The sequence below is a fragment of the Rhea pennata genome, chromosome 8 (genome assembly GCF_028389875.1).
Source record: "Rhea pennata isolate bPtePen1 chromosome 8, bPtePen1.pri, whole genome shotgun sequence".
In the NCBI taxonomy this organism is placed as follows: Eukaryota; Metazoa; Chordata; class Aves; order Rheiformes; family Rheidae; genus Rhea; species Rhea pennata.
In genome coordinates, this window is record NC_084670.1 from 19,800,011 (window position 1) to 19,824,239 (window position 24,229).

The 24,229-nt window shown below is 38.5% G+C and overlaps 1 protein-coding gene across 4 annotated transcripts in view; it reads right to left on the bottom strand.

The window, feature by feature from the left end:
- The window catches only part of ARHGAP29 (Rho GTPase activating protein 29), a 55,173-nt gene that overhangs the window by 16,046 nt on the left and 14,898 nt on the right, over positions 1–24,229 (bottom strand). For 3 of the 4 annotated variants that reach the window (XM_062581169.1, XM_062581168.1, XM_062581167.1), the window contains exons 2-5: positions 11,835–11,978; positions 2,878–2,974; positions 2,461–2,533; positions 304–364 (exon numbers count right to left, since the gene is read on the bottom strand). In XM_062581169.1, the coding sequence (XP_062437153.1) occupies positions 304–364; positions 2,461–2,533; positions 2,878–2,974; positions 11,835–11,978 (375 nt within the window). Of the gene's footprint in view, positions 1–303; positions 365–2,460; positions 2,534–2,877; positions 2,975–5,010; positions 5,330–11,834; positions 11,979–24,229 lie in introns of those variants that run through there. The other variant, XM_062581170.1, reaches the window with a different exon arrangement.

Consider the following 24,229-nt stretch of genomic DNA (forward strand, 5'->3'; position numbering starts at 1 on the left):
TTTAGAACAAATTAAAGGGTCATAGTATTTTATCCCGACTAGTCATATGGTCAGCTTACTTTCTTTAAGAAAGTGATCCATCAAAACATCAGTCATATGCAGAAGTGCTTGATTTTTTTTTTTTTGCCTCCAAAGCAATCCAAGTTATTTACACAATAACATTCTGCTACAGTAATTTTCACACTGAAATTTTAATGGCAACATAGATATAGAAAAAGTGACTAAACAACTTATTTGCAGTATTTTGGAAAAAGAGAACATAGATACAGAATGGTGTTTATTACAATTAAAGGAATGACCTACCTTGAATATCATCCCTTTCATGCAGTGAGCCCCCAGACTCCACAGAAAGGTTCTCAAAAGACTGGTGTACAAGAAACAAAACATTAAATTAGAGAAGAAAAGCTCTCACTAGAACTGACGGATAAAATAAGAGGCATAATCTGCCTCTTACTGTGCTGTAATTTCTTCTTATCTGAGGAGATAGGATATCCTACGCTATCTACGGTAACCTTATAAGCTTCAATAGCTATAGATTGAAACATAAAACAGCAGGGAATCATTACACATCTTTAAACTAATCTTGAGAGGTTGTGATGAAAGATTGCATCTTTTAACAAAATAAGCTGATATTTTAGGGACTTCCAGCTTTTTCTTAGAAGCCTCCCTATCTGTTAGGGAAGAACAAGCAAGAAGAGGGGGAAAAGATCATGTCAGCCCCGGGAACTGTTCACACCTTTCTGGTAGTTAGTCTAGTTAGCACAGCTATCGATGCTCATTTGTCCATCCACATTCACCCAACTACAAACGTCCAATACCACTCTTTAAAGGCAAGCACGTGGACAAAGAGTGCTGCTCTGTGACTTTTACTTATATCCTCCTACTTCATCAGAACTAGACCCATATGCCCCAAAACATCCAATCACTCGTCCCAATGAGCCGAGCAACAAAAAAGCTTGACTGACTTCTAGAGAGATTCCACTTCAAGTGAACTTCAACCAAGCTGACTTCTTTCCCCCTACTGCCCAAGAACTTTCAACCTAGGTTAGAGGCAAGTCTTTACACATATTTTGAGGATTTTATCCTTCTCCTTTGTTATGCTCTCAGATCTACATAGCTTCCAATAGCTTACCAATAGCTTTGCAATAGCTTAAGGAGTAATAATAGGTCACGTCTGCCTCAGCTCTCCCGACATATTCTGTAACTCTGTTGCTTTTAATTAAGAAATATCTTTGCTTCCTCCTGTACTTCCAGTTGTACTACAAGGACTAAAATGAAAATCTTTACATTTGCTAAATAAGAGTGTATATACATATCATTTAATTTAACACTCTAAATTGAATGCCTAAAAAAAAAGGTAGATTCCCTTGCAGTCTAGAGAAACAAAATCGTCTCCCACCTCACTTCAAAGCAATCCACAACAGCTTAGATAGAAAGGCTCCTAACTTAACAGACAATTCAAATTGCTGGCCTTAATTAACAGTCCAAGTGTTTACATGCTAAATTCAATGAAAAAAAATATGCTCTAATCTTTATAAGGTATAACTGGCTGCTGTGTTCAACCACAGACATATATATCTGCAGGAATGAGAAGTTAATATAGCTACTTAAATATTTTGCATTTTAATTCCTCCTAAGGCTAAATTCCTACCTAGCCTCCAAGCTTGTTCTCCGTGCTGCAGATCAAAGCGATACGCTGCATCTATTAAACAAACATTTACTTGTCTGAACGAACATACACCTAAAAAATTAAGATAGATTTCCAACGAATTGAACCATATTATTCTACCTGCTCCAAAGTTTATTTACAGTCATTCTCCTCCATCTTCAGAAAAGCAAATGACACAAAAAGGGCCTTTAAATATAAGCTAGTGACTTCTGGAGTGATTACGCTAGAATTCCTTCTTCATTTTGCTATATTCTAATTTTCCCTTGGTTTCTTCTGCCTTAAGGTTTAAAAGTATGATCTTTCAGACAAGCACTTAGTCTGCAGTACAATATATGGGGACTTCTTCCTCAAATATGCAAATATTTTTGCATTGCAATGCCATTATAAGGAAGGGAAAAAAATATGATTTTTTTCACATATATATTACATAATATATTTTGTCTATATATTTACCAGGTATTGTGTAAGTGATACTCTTTTCACTAAGCTCTTTAAATAAAGAGATTTTTAAAATAGTATTTAAAGAGATCAATTTCAAATTTATTTAAAGTCTGAAACATACTTAGAGCAGGTTATCATTTGCTCTAGTATTGGAGCGCTAGCTCAAGTGAGTCATCACTGGCATTTAGAACCAAGAATACTGAAACCCCAAATGCATTTTGTTAATGGGTTTAGTCTTGTTTTAAAAGAAGACTCCAAATGCCCCAGCCGCAAGATACCCAGAGTTTCAGGGGAAACGAAAGCCTTTACGAGACACGACTGCACGCTGCACAAGAACGTGCTTAGCCTACCCGACTTCTGCGCGATACCGGAAGCCCCAGTGACGAGCCATTGTCTACATCTCCCATAAGGAAGTCTGAAACGCTGCCAGAAAAACAGAGAGTTGCGTTACCTCAGTAGTTTACCTCACCAAACAATTTCAGATCACTGAGAGCAAAAACTCAAATTCTAAGATCCTTCAAAAAACTGTGCAGAATAATTTTAAAAGTACTTCTTGTATTCCCTGCAAATTGCATACCATCATGCTTTCCCAGGTTAAGAGGGAAAGCAAAACAAAACATCAAGCAGTAAAACTGTTCCGGATATGGTTCATTTAAATTCACTTATCCGTCAATATTTGTTGAAAAGAAAACTGAAGTATTGTGTTTAGTCTCAATTCCATTCAGCTCTATTGACCTCTTTAAAATTCATTCTAAATTCTAACTTACACGTTTCCAAAGGTGAATGCCAATGTTTCAATGGAAGAAAATATTTCACCAAAGAGTTCTCTCCTGTTTTCTTCAGTGACTTCTTTGAAGTTGACCGCTTAGGAAAGGGAAAAAAAAAAAAAAAAAAAAAAAAAAAAAAAAAAAAAAAAAGGAAGGGTGAGTGGTGCAAATCAAGCAATCTTTATACATAAAGTCTCCTAAGGAGCAGGTTATTTTATATTTTTGTGAACAGTTTGAAAAACAGTTTCAAAAAAAATTAGTAAAACTTTAAAAACACTGTAAATAAAGAAATGAATGAAATGATACAGATTTTCCCAGAGTGAGAATGTGATTACTCTTTCACTTCTTCCCAGTTGAGATGAGAAGCAGCTTTGTGGGGGTACGTGGTGGTAATGGTGGGGGAGATGAAAAATTGCCTTTTACTAGCCAGAATCATCAACACAGCAGCAGCAAAGCTATATAACAGCTCACAAATGCAGAGTCAGGTATTTGGCAACTGCTTCTCCTTTTTAAAGAAAAAATCCTAGAACTCAAAGCAGGAGCAATTGTTTCTGGGGCTTGTCCCCTCCCAACCCTATAAACTGCATCAGTATACAGGTTTTTGGTATTGAGTACGGAGAAACAGAAAGCGACCCAAAGGGAGCGCCTATGGCAAAACCCTTCCGTTATTAGCTCCCTGATGGCCTGGCACCCCCCCTCAGTTTTGCCTGTCAGAAGTGGGGAAGAAACTCAGCATGACGCCCACTGTCTCCAAACAGGGAACAGGGAGTTCTCCAACAAGCTGGTGACCCGAACCAGCACGAAGCATCGGCTGACGGGCCGGCTCCATGCTCTCTGCGGGAGAAACGAGGGCAGCAGCGGAGTGATTCATCCAGGGTTTCTATTAGTGAAACTGCTAGAGGAGGGAGAACGGAAAAAACAAAGCCATGCAGAAGCACTCAATGCTTCTTTTATCTAGGTTCCAGTTTAAACTCTAGATCATGGCTGATGGGGAAATTATTCATAGAGAAGTAAAGTACACTCCTCTGAGCCAAAGCCGATGCCCTCTGAAGGGAAGTCAACTTTATGTTGGGAGAACATATTCCACATTGGGAGACAATTCCACATTAGTATCTGTTACAAAAAAAAAAAAAGATTAAAAAAAATCCAATGCAATATTCCTAATTATCTAGATGCCTAAGTCTATAGTAATTACTGCCATCTGTTTCAGAGATACCACATTGACACAGGTATAGCAATTCACCTCCCCCCATTGACCACTTTTTGCAAGATCTTTAACAATATTAAATTCATTCTCCTTAGCATTTCAAGTGCAAATACTGAAATAATGGAGTGCCACTGCCTCTAGAAATAGCAAAAACTATGTTGAAATGTCATCCATTCTACACACATTTTCTTAACAAATTCAGGTATCAGACTCTAATCTTAAAAAGCATTTAAACTTCCTGCCAGGTGCCTAAACACTAAAGGGTAGCAAACAAAGAAAGTACAGTAATCTGTTCCCCCATTAGACTTCCTTTATGAAAGGAAAAGTTTTCAACCAGTAAATTAACACAGCTGAATCCATTTCTTCAGCATGCATAACCTACATTTTTATAACAACTATTTCTATAGAAGGCGATTAGAGAAACTGCGTGGTCTGGTGGGCTATTTCCACAATCACTTTCAGACCTGGAGGAGTATGTTGTAAAAAGCCAACAGCAACAAAAAACTGACACGCATTACAGAGATATCCATAGTCTCTAACAGTCACAGCTACTGCTACATTAAGACTTCTCCCAGCTCTTCTTTTTCTACATTCTGTAATTAAATAAAAATGCCTCTGGCACCTTTAAAATGAGACTCATAATTCACAATAAAATTCCACAGAGAACAATTTTTGAACAATTTTGTAAATATCAAAGGAAGAAATTCCTCCTCCCTCCCACTTTAGTTTAGTTGAAAACCTCAGTTTTCAAGAGAGAAAGCTGCTCGTAAACAAACTCTGCATGCCAAATCATTAAGTGACAACAACTATTCGGAGAGCTATTGATTGCCTAGTGACTGGAAAAATCATTTGACTACAACATGTAACAAACTGTGTGAAAATTAAAAGGAGCCAACAAAAGCTGTCTGCATGTTCAAAGCACTTACCACAGAAGCCTTAGGACATCCATTAGCCCCAGCGTCCTCAGAGAGCAAGCACTTCTTTCACTTTGTTAGGGAGGCATTAATATAGATAACCTCACCCTAAAGAAAAGCCGTCTGCCTTACTGCGCTTTCCTGTTCCAGGAAGGCTCCAAGAGCTCTGTTAAGCTTTACATTTTATTTACCGGGGAAATCTTTTCTTTTCAGGTTCTATCTCATCAACTGAATAACAAATCTCACAAAACATTTTCAGAATTACCACTTCTCCCAGTAAAGATTAGTCTAAACTCTTACAAATTCAGCTGAATACAAACAGCTTACTTTTAGCTTACTACCTCTGGAATGCTGATGTACTTAACATCAGCTTTAAACCATGCACGCTCTTTCCCCAGGACATCCTGACTGCACACAATAGCTACTGACAACAATGAACTATAGTAATATTTCCATGTCTGGAAATGACAACTATCTATCTATAGTTCTACAAATTTCAAAATGAGTATACAATTTAACAGCACTTTTAAGTAATACTTCAGATGGCACACAGTAAACTTTGAATGCAATACATTAAAGTATTGCAAACCTGGCTTGCATTAAAGGTGCTCTGTATTTCCAAAGCTGGCAAGGGTATCTTAAAAAAATGAGGTGGTCTGAATAATCTCAACAAAATGCTGCAAGCCGCTGTAATTTTGAACTTTGGGGTCAAGTCACCAGAAGCTTTCTGAATCATATGCAGAATAGGCTGGGAAAGAGACTGGGAAACCATGCAATAACCACAGAGCTTTTGGACAGCAGAAGCCCAGCAGCAGGAGCGAGAACTGCTTGGGAACATCTGAGCAGTGCTTCTGCAGCTGTGGAGAAGGGCACAAAGGTGTCATGATCTAAGTGCAACCAGGGCCTTAAACGTTGATACATAGACAGCTCATGGCAGCTACTGCACAGCTCCAGCTTCTTGGCTGTTCTCTTGTCCCCTTCCAATCACATAAGACAGGGTGGCCCAGGAAACCCAGGGGATACCGCCACGCAGACTCCATGGAGTCTGCAGGAGTTTGATGGCTTCCTCCTCCCCCCAGGGAGGCCTGCAGCACCAAAAGCAGCAAAGCTCTCCTTGCCAGCTTGGTGTGAGCGCCTGCACAAGCCTAACCTACACCAGACTGCAGAATTTTCTCTTTGCAGGTCAATTTTCTCACATCTGATGGATAGAAACGATAACACCACCACTACCTATTTCCTCAGACAGGAGTACATCTCTAACACATACTAGCTGACTTCTTGGAAGGGATTGCATTTGCAGCCAATTTTCTTTCCTTAAGCTCTCAACAACGCTTTAGAGACCCTTTCAGAATTATTTCAAAAACAACCCACAGAAGTGGGTTTTAATGCTTCTTGTTACTGTCTCTCATTTTTAATTATACTAGAGTCCACATGTTAAAAAGATACATGTAAGAGAAATTTGGGAGTGGGGAGAGAAAGCCAAGTAAAGAACAGTAGACTGCCACCTGGAAAAAGGGCAGAAAAGCAGTATTCTGGAGACCTCACAAGCAGGCAACATCAGCAGGCTGTCCAGGCCCCACAGTTCTGCTTTTAACTGTGTCATGCACTGTCCCTAACCTCACTGCAAGATCATTTTTAGCTTACTGCAGTCAAGACAAGTTTGAGAAACTGTTTCCTACCTGCCCTCTAATAGATCTTGCTCTGGATTTACAACACAGATCCACCACCAAAACTGAAATAAGTTCACCTTTGCTAGGGCTATTTTGTTTTGATGCAGAACTGTTATAGAAAAAACATACCAAAAAAGGAAACTTTTACAAGATTTTTACAAGTGTAGTTTTCAGTTTTATCAAGGATCTATTTTCAATCTAGTGATCCAATTAAGTCAAAAGGTGCAATTTAGAGAAAAAAACAATAGTCTGGAATTTAGCCTGTGATCATGAAACACATGTAGTTTATGCTGTCTGTGGCCATCAGCTATTTAAGGATAGTGAGTGGGAAAATAACAGCTATGAGCATGACTGTATGCCAGACTGGGAAGCGACTGCCAGAAATAGGACTCTGAACACGTTCCAAGAACATCCTTACTAATAAGCGAGGAGCTTCAGCAAGTCTTAATACGTCCAGATCAAGTGAGGTGTCATTTAAAGAATACTCTTCTCAAAGCAGTCACACGAGCACAGATGAGAAAAGTCCACGCAGTGAAGCCCAGTGAAGCACCTCCCATCCAAGATGTATTCAGAGAAAACAAACTCTTTCCCCCTGCAACCGCCATCTAAAATGATGCAAGTCTCACTCTGTTCAGCTAAAACAGCGCTCTTGGTCTATAACAAGATCAACACATTATGGTTAGATTTTTCTTTCATTCGGCCCCAAAGGAAAAGCTAAAACAAACACGGAAAGAAAATTATCAAGCAAAACACGGTATCTGCAGCGCAAGCGCATTTGTATCACTCCCAGGGAAGGGCCCAAGAAATGACTGAGATTGCCTTGAAGGAGGGGGCACAAGCACACGAACTTTGGGTCACATTCAGAACATTCCCACTAGCAGTAGCTTAAATGCAGCAGCACTTACTAACAGTAAATCATAGTGCAACTTTGACTTGCAAGAATACTTTACAGGCCAGGGCTTGGAGTCTTCTGGGTTCCAAATTTACTGTAACTGACTTCATTAAAAGCAAAAGCAGGCCTTTGTTAAAATAACTTTTAGTTCCAAATTTGCCCCTACTTTTAGTTTCAAGGGCAAGCTACATTGGAAACCCTGATATTATATAGAGACATTCAAAAAGATCCTTCTAGAACCTACAACAGTTCTGTTTCTGGAGGAAAAACTCATGTGCAAAACCCAGGTTGTTGCCATTTCATCCTCTCCTAAATAAACAATATTTGAAATTTTCCGTGCCAGGTTAATCTTCTTCCTAGTCATAAATCTGACTACAGATACAGAATGCTTCCATGTCTTTTTATAGCTCTGTCCTCCAATGACAAGAAACAGATGAGTCAGATGGACTTATTTTATTAACACAGTCTGGGAAGAGAGCAGAAAAAGGACACTAAATCAGTCCTACCCAGTCCCTACGTTCTTGTAGTTTCCTGTTTATTCAAAAGTTACATTACTTGTAGTGTAAAACCACAGCTGAAAACCCGCGAACCCACGGAAAGCAAACGTGCCAGGGTTACTCTCCGCCCCAGCGTGCTCTTTCCACTCTGGCTGCCTCAGTGCCAGCTGCAATCCACTCCAGTTCCACTACAAAAACAGACTAATCAGCCTCAAAACAAAAAGCAGCTGTAAAAAACCAAAAAGGTACTAAGGAGAGGGACAAACTGTCGTCACATTAGCCAAAGATCAAGCTGTAGGGGAAGCAGGCCTCTTGCTTAGAGCACTGGCTTTGCTATCCACAGAAGACAGACTGAAGTAACAATTTTAAAGAGCTGAAATCCTGCAACTGCTGATATTTATCTTCAGACACATAAGGAATACAGTGGCTGAGCAAATCGTAACAAAAGTTACCAAAATCTTCATAGGAAAAAAAGTGTGTATCAAACAAGAGTGTAAATACTGAGGTAGGACTATAAGCTGGGAAAAACTCCCAGTCAGATGTTCGTAAATTTTGCCAAAAAATTTCAAATAACTAAGATTGATCAAACCTGTGTTCTTCAGTTTCACTCAAAGCTGTCTTTTCTTAATAATTAACTTGGAAACACCACACTGCCAAGTCACATTGCACAGGATCAGAAGTATAACTGTTCACCAGAGCGAGCTCGTGCTTGTTTTAACCAAGAAATAATCACGCAGTTTACGTGTGATTACGTGAAGCCCCTCACTTCTGGGCCAGCTGTCTGCTGCTTCTGAGAAAGGCAAATAACTCCATGACAAAGTAGTGAGAATGCTGCGTACTGACAGTAATTTCATATCGTACATCATAATCTTTTACTCCACTGGATAACTTTTATTATTTATTCAATCTGGAAGAAGGAATTCATATCAGATCAGCACTTTGCACCATCCAACCACTATATTTTTGATCTCAAGTCTTTCGATTTTGAGTCTTAAAGCTAGAGCTTCAGTATTGTCAAACCATTGCCTATGAGAAAACTAGCCAGTTTGTTATGTAGCCAGGTTATGTGTATCAGTTTTGACTTAGTCAGTCAAAAATTGAACTAAATTTCAACTCATGGACAGAGACATATGGTAAGCTATGGTTACCTACCATAACAAAAGCACCCGTTACCATGTATCTTTTTCTGAGATATTTCTCATCACACAAGACCATATTTAAGATAGTTCAGGTGAGCTATGGCTGAACACAGACTTGAAGACCTGCATACAGTATAGTCTTAGGTCACAATCTAGTTGAAAACATTTGCCAGAAAACTGAATGACATACAACTGTGCTATTTTTATTTCAAATGGCTTTCCTAGAACAATGAAGAATAGTTACTTTCAAAATTTTGTAATTACACGATATGGAAAAATGTCTTTCTAACTGTAGCTTGTCTTTTCATCTAGAAAATTATGTAATCCTTCCATTACCCCAGCTTCTGATAAACTCCACATACTAATAGCAAGTGGTCTCAACAACCAAAACCAAACAAAGTTGGTAGTTAGTTAATATGTTCACACTTGAAATAACCAGGTCAACTAAAATCTGTTATTACCAGGGAAAAAAGCCAAAAGTATCTGTGAATATCCATACCGCCAAAAAGTGGCGCAAAAATTTAAGAGTTATTTCTTCTACTCATTCTCAAGAGAAATAAGTAATTCCCAGAGCAATTACTGAAAGAGCATCTGCTCAAACCATGCAAAAACAGATACCTATAAGAGAATGTATCAAGTGGAAAGGCATCTGACCAGGGTTCAGTGTTACTGAATTGGATGATGGACCAGATCGCACCTGGGGGATGAGGGTAGGAAATAATATGGCATCAAGTTCAGAAGGTTGCAAATGCTTTAAAGGAATGGACTAGTACTCAAAACATCTTGCATTCAAAACATTCTCTCTCCCTCCCCAAGTTATGTAATTCAACATGCTTAATTCCTCACTTCCGAAGGAGGTGTGTGTGTGTAACGACGACACTGGTGCTGGAAATAAACAAATGCTGATCTGGAGTAAACGGTTCAGCAGCAGAAGTACACAAAAGTGACCCAGGACTTACAGTGGACTTAAAATGTGATGTTATTACAAAAAAGGCCAACATAATTATGGGATGCATCAACAATGTTATCATCTAAGGCAAGGAAAGTCATCCCACTACTTTATTCAGCAACTGTGATATCTCAGCTGGCATAAACAGTGACCAGTTTGGGGCACTGTATATTACAAACACTGATAAACTAAAATAGCCCAGAGGACTAATATTATTGTAAAAGTTTTAGGAAACATGATTTAGGAAAAGTTGAAGTAATTGACTTTTTCACGTATTTGAAGTCAGTTCTCCTCCGTTTTTCCTCAAAGAAGGAAATGGTGAACTTTGACTTTTCCCCACTGAAATTGAGAGATGCACTGCAATCTTACTATACCAATTAAGCACAGAAACAGGCTTTGCTGCTGCTGCTGCAGAACTGTGCTCGTTGGCAATTTAACCTGTTCTCATGGATAAACAGTCCGTTACCGTTGTGCACACGTACTTAACTCTTCCAGAGAGCAAGAAAGCAAATGGCAACCTCTTGGGTATACCCTCTGCATTTTTATTGTTGCATACAATTCTCTTAAAGCAAGTTCAGAAACTGCAGAGTTATAGTCTTCTGATGCTCTCAAATAGCAGGGACAGCCCTGTAGGAAACATTATATGTAGCAGGAAGAAAATGAGAAGTGGGCTACTAGATTCTGCTACATTCAAGGAGCAAATGGGCAGATCAGTACGGCTATAGGAAGAATCCACAAGAAACCTGGAAAAATCCTAGTTATAAGAATCAGGCAGCTAAAAGCATTAGCATTTTGACCAGCATTCCAACTTTATTGAATCAGTGCTGTGTATTTAGCCATACTAAGATAATCAGAAGACAAGGAAAAAAAAATCCTAGAACAAGGAGAAAAACTAAATTTTTTATCTCAGAAGGAAGACTGTCCACATGATTTAACAAGGGTAAGAGGTGAAGATCTAACCCTACTCAAAGCATTTTCAATGCCATGTAGAAAAAAACAGTACTGGTTCCACTTTAATACATTGGACTTTTTCCAGAATAAGGAGTACTACAGTTCAAGGTTACACATAGGAAAAACAGCTACAGCTTACGGGGCTGGAATGATTGTATGCTTCACTATTTGTATTCTTCTGAAAGGCTGTCCAAGAACTGCAGCAGCAAAGGACAGTAATAGAAACTATTATCATATGTCTCCTAAGTTGGTTTTATTTTGTTTTTGTTGTCTGACACCTTCAAGATGCTGATGATCTCTGAGGAATTCACAAATATTACGCCATTCAGATATTTCTTCACTTGATACAAATTCAACACAATCTCTATACATTCACAGAATTTAACCTTGGGTTTGCCAAAAATCTTTTAATTCAAATGTCTTCATTTCATTCAGCAATATACAAGAAAAGAAAAAAAAAATCAAGATCAAAGGCTTCTGTTTTTGTAATCCCAGGTAGTTGTGCAGCTATCTTCCAATAACCAGGTTAGGAATAGTTTAAGCAGGTTAGGAATAGATTAGAATAAACATTTCACTTAGAGGAAGTATTTTTAAACAAAATTGAGCATTTTAAAAAAAGCTATTAAAAAACTTGCTTCTTCTGTATACATGGAATCCTATCCATAGTTCCAAACAAGAGTCAGCATCAAGTAACTAATTCAAATTTTCCCAGAATTTAAAAAGCAGTTATTTCCTTACCTTTTACTTTTGCAATAACTGTTCCTGCAGCACTAAGAATGTCAACAGAGTTTAAAGCCTGATGTTTGTTTATCACCGCTTTTAAAACACGCAGCAATTCCCCCAAACGTTCGTGTACTACATGATGAAGACCATCTTGATTTTCTGAAAAGGTAAAGGAGAAACTACATTAAAAAAAGCATATTAACTTGCAAAACTGACATGAAAAAACACTTTGACAGCATTCAGCTGCATGGAAGTCTAGGCCATATGGAAGCTGGGCCTGCGTAGACCACAGAAATTGTTTAAAAAGAAAACTGTATTAGCATTTACCAACAGATTACTTGTGACATGCATCGCTTACATAAAATTAATTTCTCCCCAAAGTCAAGCACAAATAATTCAAACATTCTAGGAATTCTACACCAATACACTAATTTTCCACAATTAAACCATTTTTACCCCATTTCGTTAGGGCATTTCATCAATTACAATTTTGATAGTTACATACATTCAAAAACAGTATCAGCTGAAGCAGATTTGGATTGCTTATTTAGCTATTTATTCAGTTAACACAAATTCAACACCATCTAAATCTATTCAGAGAATTCAGAAAAGATTTTTGGCAAGTGTTGTCCAATTTTGACTATCTTTTAATTCCAGTGTCAATAAAATCTTAAGCATCTTTATTACATAAGCCTGGATCTACAAAGGCCTGCCTTTAGGCAGGTCGGCCCTGATGAACTCAGAGAAGGTGAACACAAACAACTTTGTGGAACTAGGCCTGATCCAGAAAAATTCACACACACTCAGCCTCTGAGGTGATATACAACGCGATCCCCGTGCTCTGTTGTGTGAGCCCCTGCCACCCCTTTTCAGTAGCCCTTGCTGTACCCATGGACCAGGTTAAGCCACAAGTTCTTCTGCTTTGTTACAGGAGAGGTGCCCCTGTGTGGAATTAAAGTTTCACATGCACTGGAGTGCTGCATTACATGCTGCAATAAAAAGCTTTCAAATTCAGGAAAGTCTAGCTTATGAGAAAGAAAAAGAGGATCTCATACAAGCTGACTCATTTCCCCGTAGAGCAAAAAGCAATGGCAATGCTAACTGTGCTGTCCGTGACCGCAAGAGCAAAAAAGGCAATACGATTACAGTACAGTGCAAAGTGATTCAATGCTACCAAGAGCAGTTTCAAATCTGAGTTGTTGTTCTGGTTACAAGGCATTATTATTTAGACTAGAAGAACGTAAATTTTTCTGAAGGGTCAACAAAGCACAACATGACTTGTCACTACAGTATAACGCTACCATCTAGTGCATGGGTGAGGGGCTACATACAAATAATACTGCATTTATTAAGTACAAAGGTACATTTTGGGGACTTGCAGTCACCAAAAGCAAGTTTTTTGAGGACCGCTGTACTTAAGGCTTTACTTCCCTAAATGTCAAATATTATGTGATTCTTTTGACTCAAACTGGCTTATCATGGTCAAGGAAAACCTTGACTCAGGAAGCGGATAAAGGCCAAAATATTATCTTTCAATCATAGGCACAGCATGCTCTTTTCCTCCTGCAGTGGGGGTGAGAAGCTCTTGAAAGCCTGCATCTTTTACAGGACTCATATGAGTTTAGGAAAACCTAATTTACATAGCAACAGGTCAAGAAAGCTCCATCTACACAATTTACTCAAGAGAAACTCAGTTGTGAACATATCTTCATTTACAGGTACACGCAGTGATTTTAACGAGGACCCACAGGCATAACAGACAAAGGCAGATAGCTGTCAGGAGGCTGGTTCGAAGTGCAGCTAGAATTCAGCACATACATACACCTACACACACTAATAGTGGAGGCAATTTTAAAAAGACATACCTTGATCTAAAAGTATGCTAGAGGTCAGAGTTTTGAACTTTAATAGAGAAAACACTGCAGGTACGCAACAGTCCGTGGAAGCAACCATAGTGGAGGCTGGGGCCCTGGAGAAGAGGTGACTTACAGGGGTATGCCAGAAGCTACAAAATCATGAGGCATGAAGATAGCAAGCACTTGTTCCTCTCCACTGTCTTTTTCAATAGGGGAAAAAAAAAAAAAAAAAAAAAAAAAAAAAAACCACTAAACCAAACCTCAGGATGATTAAATAGAACAAGCAAAAGCCAGATTCAAAACAGTCGTGGTTGATCGTGTAACAGACCTGTGGAGCTCCCTGCCAAAACAGTGCAGACACAAGCTGATGTGGAAACAAGGACAGACTGGACAAGTTTCTCTAAGAGTTTCTCTGTGCGTTACTAGGGACATAAATGCCTTACAGGGCTGGGCCAAGGGTCTGGATAGCCCGTTCCATGTGCAGCGTGGCAGCAAGAGATGCTGTGTAGGAGGCCAGACCAGCATCCGCAGTGGCTGCACCAGATTGTTCCAGGGCAATTCAGTACTTGTTTACAGGCCCATTGCCTTTGAATTAATCTAATCCCTTTTTGAATCGACCTCCATAATATTAAAACAAAAACAAACAAAAGCTAAATACTCCATTTTTTTATTCCACTGAACTACTAAGTATTATACTAAAACAAACTATATAAACTGCAAAAGCTCAAGAACTCCCCTGAGCAGAAAGTGCTCTGAGCCTGGAAAAAGTGTATCTGACTCACTGTTCCTGCTCTTCGCTGTCTACTCACTTTTGCCATTTACTGAAGCTCAAACGCTTGGTTAGAGGCAGCATTAGCCTGAACCAGCATGGCCATTCACACCCTCTAGCCCTCGGAGAAATTCTGCAGCCTCCATAATGAAACTAGATAATTATAATGGTCCCCTTGGGCTTTAAATCCATCGAAGGCTCAATTATACTCAATCTATGCAACCATAAATGCTACTAGGAGTACTGGGCAGCACCAGGCAAAGGTAAAGGGGGAAAGGAAAGATAGCAGATGCTCACAAACCCAAAGTGGATCAGACAACACAGAAAATATATCTGAAAATTGTAGTAACACGTTTCCAGCAAATGGAACATTAAATAAACAAAGGTAATTCCATCAAGCTCATCAGAAAACAAATCTTGTGTATAGACTTCAGTTTTGAAATATATCGCCTATGGAGACAGTAGACTAACCTCTTCTTACAAACTTCAGATGTGGACAAATCTTCCGGAATCCCGCTTTGGGGACAGAGTAATGATTTAGGTTGGCAAAATTGGGACAAATAGGCTTTTACAGATGCATTTAAATGTGTAATATATACTAAAACCTCCCTCCCCATAATGTGTCTATTGAAAAAGAAAAAAGGATACAGGCAGTCCTCACCTATGGAGCACGAACATTAGAATTGGCTGGCTAGAGACAACATGCACAAGCACACAGCTTGACCAGAACTGCATCTATTTCACAGCCAAAACGAAGGCATCTGCCATCTAACGGGTATGCATCCACTTGAGACCAGAGTAAAACAGGATCAGAATTACCCATGCACAAGTCCCACACACAGGGCTCTGCCCAGATGATGGCAGAGGTCTTTTGGCAATATAGTGTGTAGGTGGGTTCCTGGTCCCACAGCAGGTAGGGCAGGGAAACAGCCATCATCTGCACTCTACAGAATACACAAAGCCTGGGAGTCCTTGGAAAGACTGTCTCAAAAGACAAACAGATGAATTATCCTGGGGAGCTCTGTGCGACCCACAACCAGAGGCTTGTTGCTACTGGTTAAAAACAGCCTCTTGGGTCAAAAAAAAACCCCAGAAAACAAAAACCAACCAAGTAAACAGAAACCCACAAACACATACTGGAGGCTAATCAAAGCACATCTGATCCCAAAATGTAGTTTCTTAACATTTGATAGTATCTCACCAGACCAACCGAGTTGAACAAAAAAATAGAGGAGAGAAGCTTCAAGCACACAAGCCTCCAAGTCTGAAAGAGAAGCAGTAAGCTTCAAAGGGAAATACCAGTTGAAAACAACTGCTGAGTTGAATTAATGTTTATCATACCATCCAAGAAAACACTATCACAAAAATAATGCATTCAAGCATGAGGTTAGTTATTTGTACTCTCAAAAGCAAAAATCTGGTTACACCCAACTGACATTTCTTTGTATTCCATTGCTGCATTATATGTTTACTAAATATTTGAAACATTTATTGTTTCTGTGGCTGGAGAAGACAAAAGATCTGTGATACAAGTAGTGCTGACAAGGAGAAAAAAAGGCATCAGGAACCACAATTACACTGCACTGAGTGTCTGTTTGTGAATAGCAGTTGCTAATGAGAAATTTCCTGTCCAGGCCAGATTCACAACCCTCAGGTAACAAACAATCTAATTATGCCAGATTAATAAAACTCAGTTTTATTACTGAATAGTGCCAGTAGGTTAGAGTGTGGTGCTAATACTGAATAGTACTGAATAGCTAAAAGATCTACAGAAAGTCAGAGCAAATATTGTTTACAGTGAAAAGAATTCATGAAAAAAAAAATGTTTCCAAGAAGTTCATGCAATTTAATCTAAGTAGCCACAAAAATCAGTATTTACTGTCAGTTTTTCTTCTGTCCCTTCTTGTCTCACAATATAAAAAAAACATTTATCTACAGGAAGTCAAGCAGGAAATTCTTCCACCACTGGATACTACGGCCAGTTCAAGATCACACTTTCTGTGGTTGCAACACTTAGCGCTGTGGAGTGCAACACCCTGGGGCGACTGTCGCGCAACCCCAGCCACCCCCAGGCAACTGCCCTTCTGCCCTGAAGCAGACCGGAGCTCTCCAACCACATGAGTCAAGGTGTTTGATTAGATGACTGAAGTACCTTTGTGAACTCCTGGAAGAAGTAATTAGTCCAAAATGGGGAACCTCCACCATTACCACCAAACAAATTCTAAAACAAACCAAAAACAAAACATAGGAGTCTGCTATTCCACTTTCACCTCTGATAGCAAAGTTCTGAAGTTTCAAATTGCATCAGAAATAACATTTTGGCAGACATAATAAAGCTAATTTCTAGGTCTCATTCACAAAGAAAAAAGCTAGATGATACCTCCTAAAACTGAAAAAAAAAAGGCCTGAGATATCTTAGACGTTTCCTACATATCTTCTTTCAGCAGGGTTTAAATTCTGTCATTTACTCTAGCTGAAAACAAGCTCTTCAAAATGTAAGAACAGCCACAAGGAAAGCATGCTCTGTAGGAGAAACAGAGAAAGGAAGCTAGCAGGAAAAAGCATGTATTCAGAGTTGACAAACCTACATCAAGGCTTTGGCTTAGAGCCTCAGCTCTGCATCTTCTGTAAAGTCTTACGTATAAAAAAAGTGGTATAACACGGTGACTAGGAAGCTGTCAGAGTGCTTTGGACAAGCACTCAGCCGGACGCTGCTCTCTTCTGAGCACCCATGCTGCCGTGGTTCCAGACACGTTGTTTTATGACCACTCACCTACCTTCAGCACCAAAACAGCACAAGCACTTACTTTCTTATTTTACATGTTTCTTAAATGGAAGCCTTTGCTTTCTAAACATTAACAAGCAATAATAGCCTTACAGCTACGGATTCTGCTCATCCAAAACAAAATCAAATTTGCTGAGTAAGCCTGTTGGCATCAGCCTCGCTCCCAGCCACTGAGTGCCGATTACATGACACACAGTTGGGCAAGGCACTGCTGTGTCAGTTGGCTGGTATTTCTTTTGTCTGACCTGATTTACCATTGGCCCAAACATTTCAGATGCTGTTTATTTTAACAAATGTTTGCCAAGACCAGTTTAAATGACAGACTAACGATCGTTTTTCCACATTGCCATCATATCCCCCACCTTGATGTTTAGACCCATTCAGAAGATCTAACCACCATGCTGTTCACAGCTTCTCCTGCTACATTAACACCTTCTAACAGCAAACTCTCCCTCCACCGCCCTACTTCCACTTTCCCATTAGAAAAAAATATTGTTTTGTCATAGCTGAAAGTCTGCTTAAAATGGAAGTGGTCCCACTTGTGAAAAGAAAAGATAGAGTACATAGCTAAAGCAACTGAAAACCTACCTATGAAATTCTCTTGAAATCAGATTATGACTTACGAAGAAAATACTCTTGTACCTTGTCTAATAAGACCCTACTTTCCATAGGAATCTTTTTACAAGTAGAAAGTTGGGATTATTTTGCATCATGCATTTCACAGCTTCCAAGACATGCAACGAATGATACTATCAATGTGGAACCACCTGCCATACATATGCTCCACAAGTCTATATACTTAGACCAGTCTTTTTGCTACACAAGTCTATATACTTAGACCAGTCTTTTGACTATGGGGAAAATGCGTACAGACTCATCTTACTTGTGGTGCAAATTCTACTATAAACAAGATAGCTTGTATTTTTCATAAATAGCTTCCCTGTCTCCTCCCAGAATGACTAAAAGCCTTGTCTTTTTAAGTGTCTACCTTGAATTAACTAACTGGGTTTACAGATGACTGTTAGTTTGAGATGATGAATAAATGCAAGATGGACGAGAAGACTTAAATTCCAATTGTGTACAAAGCTACTAAGCCATAACGAACAGACAGAATCAAGCACTACAATCACTAGGTCTAGTCCTCATTTTGAAATTGGTCTTATAAACTGCTGTTTCCCCGTGCTCACATTAGAAGTACTTCAGTCCCACTTTTACTTCCATTGTAGATACAAGACTCAATACTGGTTTTAAGTTCCACTCTGCATCATCTGCCTAAACCCCATCTCCTTCAAGAAAAAGGTGATAACGAAGATAGAGAGCTCTTGGAGGGTGGTGGTAGGAATAATCACACAAACTAGAAAGCAGTTTCTCCAATATCCCAACACCTGGATCCAAAACCTTTTATTAAAATTTCATTTTATGAAATGTGAGCAGTTGTGTCATCTCTTTGATCTTCAGAAGATTCAGAGTAATGTTTGAGTAACAAACATTTCCACCTCCAAGGTCATCAACTTAGAAGACCATCAACTCTCATGTACCAGTAATCTGATTTTCAGCATCAATGTGAATTACATTGTTTCCATCATGTTCTGACGAAGTACTAAATGTTATCAGGAGCTCTGTCGCCTAGGTCAGAAAAATCAGCATTGGAATGAAGCTAATTGAAATCAGGCAATCTTAAATTGAAATGTGTTACTGCCATCTTCAATGTCAATACTGCATACATGGAAACGGTTAGCATTCAGATCTGAACCTGATCCAGACTCAGACTTCCCAGTTAGCAGCACAGACTGTGCAAAACAGCCACGCAGCAATGAACTGGGTTGAAATCATCTAACCCTTACAATCGCAGCTTTGGAAAGCAGTCCAAGATTAACCTATCTTTGTGCGCGCTTGCCCATCATACCCCTGCGCCACCTCTCTTCCCAGCAACCCCACTCTAACATGGGCATATTTGGGTCAAATCTGGCAGAGGTCACTACCAAGAGTAAAAACAAACTAAATCAAAACATACAGTCATGTTTCACACAATTCCTTCAACAACACTTAAGATTAACCTTGCATATGATCAAATCAGTATCACTGCTTTTTAGTGCAGTCTCAAGGAAGCTTTCATAAGGCAATGTACATACAGGTTAGATGCTATTTTCATCAGATGTATGGGCATAAAATGAACAAAAATGTATTTCCTTTAATAGCAGTGTATAGATTCTATCTGTTGGTGGCCACAAGGAGTGCCTGCTGCTGCAAGTAGAGAAATTGCCTTAGCTATATTTCTTCCTTTATTTGGCTGTATAAATGCACTGTAGACATAAGTGAAATTTAAACACCTTTTAAAACAAAAATTCAATGGAGTTCTGAAAATATTTGCCATAGAGGTTTTTTCAATTGTTAAAGCCTCTTACAAGCCAGTACTGCCTTTGACAGCTTCTGGAAGCCATCACATCTCAGCTCCGTTTTATGAGGAGGAATTAGAAACTACACATCTCCTTGGTGGCAAAAAACAGGCCAAGGTTTGACAGCAAAGCAATCTCGCTCCATGATTTCCAGTAGCAGAAAACACTATTGCTACATCACACAGAAGGCAGATCAGGTATATTGTTCAAAGTGGCAACGAGTTTCAGCATCGGTATCACCTGAACATACCTCCAACTTGGTGCTAACTCAGCTGTCTGTCCTCTCACAACTGACACAGACCACCGGTGCGACCGGCACAAAAGCATTAAATGAACACAAACACCGACTGTCTTATGTGCTCTGGCAAAGGCAACAAATACAATTATCTGCCCAGATCAGTTAGGGTATCATTCAGCTGCCCCACTGACGTTACATAAGGTGAGGTGTTATCAGCAGTTGGCATAAACTCTGCAGGAATTCTTGCCTTATGGTTATTTATGAAAGCCACATTTTCTTCAGTAGCAATGTCTCCTTTCTGAGCTATACAAACAGGCATGAAAGTGGTAAGAGTAGGAGAGGAGGCAAAAATGGAAGTAATTTTACTCAGAAGAAATACACATGAGAGATGTAACTCCAAAATTTTCTAAAGTCATTAAACCCTACAAGGTGGATTTGTAACATTAGACAAAAGTAGGTCTTGCTATGTTAAAAATGGTGTTGAATACAGAAAATTCTAAAAAACTCCAGGTAAACAGGTGTAAAGCCATTGAGTAGTGCTGCAGTAAAGCATTAGAAAGAACAGCCAGAGTCCTAAAATATATGCAGCAATTGGTTCAAAGGAGACTGATGACTGTAAGCAGAGTCTCTCTCAGGTCCTTCTCAGTTCTTAGACTTCGACATCTATGCTTTCAAGATGCATCTTTGACAAGAGATTTTACAACTAAAATGTACAATAAACTCCTAAGAAATTAGCATTTCTATTTTCATTCATTGACTTTTTAAAGTATATAGCACCGATGTTTTCAAAAAAACCCTGCATTTTGAAGTCTTGTACTTTCAAAAATATGCTACTACAAAATAAAAGCTGCAGTTTCCATAGCGTACAGTCTTATAGTCCAGCCACAGTCAAAATCATTTTTTATTAAATGGTCTAGCAAAATCCTATAATATGGTTTCCATCCTGATGGAAATCCGTAGGTCTAGAGAAAACAACACAAAAAAAACTCATATACCCAACACTGCTAACCACCTACATAGAACAGCTAAATATGTTTTTGATAGAAAGACATAGCAAAACAGCACTAGTGCCCATTATGTCTTTGGCACTGCTTTCAGCTATTTTCCGCTGCTCTGCGAACTTTAGCACTTAAATTGAACATCCTTCCAGTATCTAACGAGGCAATTACTCTTATCAACCTTTAATTTTATTTACTTGGCTCACAAGAGTTGCTTGAAAGAAAGCGGCAATATAAGCACCAGAAAAATCTTGATTTTTAGATTGTCTATGTAATAGCTCACTCTTGAACAATTATTAGAAACTTAACACAAGAAATAATTTGTTTTGGAATTTCAGGATAAAAAAAGAGAGGGAGAAACGTCTATAATGTTTTCCCTACTGGGATGAACGGTAATTATTTTAGAAAAAGCTAGCAAGAGCTAATAAAAACACTCTTAAATTAACGGATACATTTAAGTGACTGATAAAGCTTTTAAAGGAAATTTTATGCCAACTCTGTTTTTCCATTTCTTAAGAAAATTTTCAGTATACTGAGACGTTGTTTATCTTTTTAAATCTGAAAAAATAGACTTCCTTAAAACAGCTTTGGTAGCTAGAATTTGGTCTATTTTCTTTTTTTCCCCTGTACTTAAAGAGTTTTCAAAATAGCAAGTAAGCCAGTACTAGCTTTTTGTTAATCAGTATCATGGCAACCCTTGTTGTCATGGCATCATTAAAAGACACTACACCAAATTCATACACTGTCCTTGGCAACACATACCTCATTTTTTTGCAACCAATATTTTAATCACATTATATTGCAATAAAAGTGAAAACTTATAGCAAGTAAACACTTAACCAATTATTTCTGCTAAGAAAATTCTAAGGACATGTATAGTTTGATTAGGAATGAAGGAAGATGAGAAAGGCTTTAAAAAAAAAGGAAACAACTCCCTCCCATCATTTTACATAATAGCATCACTTTGGGAGTTTATTTGGAGAAGAATAATAGGGTGATTCAGTTCAGTGACACTGCAAGGAAATTTTCTGCAAATGGTTTATTAAATATAGTACATTAAAACTAGCAGTATTTTATTCCATGCTTTGTATTATAAAAGCATTATTTGCATGTAAGAAAGTATTGGGCAAGTCAGTTGCACATTGACAAGTCAGTTGTGTATTTATGACTTAACTACTACATTTGATCTTAGAATTAAGCTATACAAATATGAGGCTAAAATGAAGAAGCGCCTAGGATTTACAGTTTAAGGATCTTAAGGATGGAGATACTTTCTTGACTTTTCTGCAAAAGCAGAGCAAAAGCAAACACTTGCAGTTTAAAAAAGTGCACTTGGATAAAAAACAAAATAAAACCAAAACCAAATCCTCCCCCCAAACCCACTATCCTCTGTTAGTCTAGACTTCCAGGATTTCTAGCATGAAATACTGACATACTTTTGTTGAGTACCAGGTGAATGTCTCATCCAGCCCTTCTAAGATTTGTCATATACTAGCTGGGGTTGGCCAGAACATTTCAGTCTGTCCACTCACATTCTACTTAAATAGATCACATTTTTCAATGAGTTTATCAGTTGCTCTTAGGAGAAGAAAAAAGCATACTTACCCATTCCCCAGGAATACAGAAGAAAGCCCAAGATGGAAAGTAAGGCAAAATAAGAACATATGGGCCTTCAAAACTTACTATGTGTTCTTTACAAAGGTATGGAAATATACATTTCACTTATAGCAGGCTTATCACTGAATTATGCTGGCCAGCAGAGTCTGTTAGGGCAGGACCACATCTCCTCAGACATCTCTCCTACCTCCACTCCAGTCCCCAAAACAAGCAAGTGACAGGTGAAACTCTTTTTCAGAGCAAGCACAGCAAACAGCTTTATAACTGGGATGACAGAAAGGACAGACAGATCTCTTACTCACCAGGCGGGTAACACCCTACCGAGCTGACTGTCCAGATGGGTACTACCTGGGATTCGGAGGTTGGTGCTAAGCTTCTTTAGCTATTCCTGTCAAAACACTTCCAGCCCTTACCAGAGACAGTAGATGGCCTTAGGCATAACACGAAGTTAAAAAGTCACTGGACAGCTCCCCAAAGATGAGGTATGTTTCACAGGATGCTGTTCAGGACCTACTACACTTGTTTCTGATTAAGATAGCCCTCACCGAACACTCAAAGAGAAAGTTTAAGACAGAAGACCTTTGAGTGTGTCCTACAAAAGGAACAGTAAGAAGATTACTATGTCAAAGATGCATTGGAAGGTTACAAAAGGACATCTTGGGCACTAAGATCTTGTTATTAGGGACACAGCAAACAAGACTTTTGCAACAGCATCTGTTTTATTTACCCGAGACTCAAAAACAAACAAAAACCCCAACACCCCTGAGATGCAACTTAAGAGCTATACAATGTATGGAAAAGCTGATACTGTATATTAATATTGAACTTTAAACACAGAAAGGACTGAGGAATGATTGATGCTCTTACTTTCTCAGGTAGCAGAGCTGGAAGAAGAGGGAATGGTAGCACCGCGGTATCCTCAGGAAAGGCAGAGCAACAACAGACACTACTGGCCAAAATGATCGACTCTTCCCTACACACAACACAAGCAAACTAGCGCAAAGGATCTTACCTGTTTCACTTCTGTTTTAAAATGATTGCCCGTGGTACTTTACTTTTGAGGAAAGCAGATTGCCACTGATATTTATAGCAAATATTGCCCTCACTAGTGCAGGCAAAATTTGAGAACACAAAAACAATTTTGCAATGGCTTTATAAGGAAACTCAGCTGCTATTTTTTATTGTCCACATTAAAAAAAAAAATCAGTTTGTGAAGCATCTTAATTTCATTCTAAATGTCTGATCCATTCAATTACTGTAATGAAAACCTTTGAGAAGGAAGACTGAAAGATTTTTAAAAATTTTTAGAAAAAATTCTCCAAGTGTCATTTTTTCAAATATTAAAAACTAACTTAAAATAGAGGCTTTTCAGTTCACCTCTTTTCCTTTTCCTGGCTTCAAAGCTTTGTGCTTCACAAGAGAAAAAAAACTCTTGTATAAACTCATAACCATAAAAAGGTGACTTTTCACAATTTAGACCAATTCAGTACCTAAATCCCTTAAGCTTTAAAACTCCCAGTTAAGCACTTCATAAAAATCACAACACAATATACATACTTTAAGGAATAACAATTAAAAAAGCATTTCTATCAGAGTAGTTTGCATTCTAATAGACAGTTTAAACTTTTCTTAAAAAGGCAAAACTTTTAAACCTTTATATCTTCTAGATTAAAGGCCACAGTTTTGTTGATAAAGTTGTCTTTTTAAATTTGCATGAAAATATAGTTTACTTTTTTTTTTTTTTTAACTCA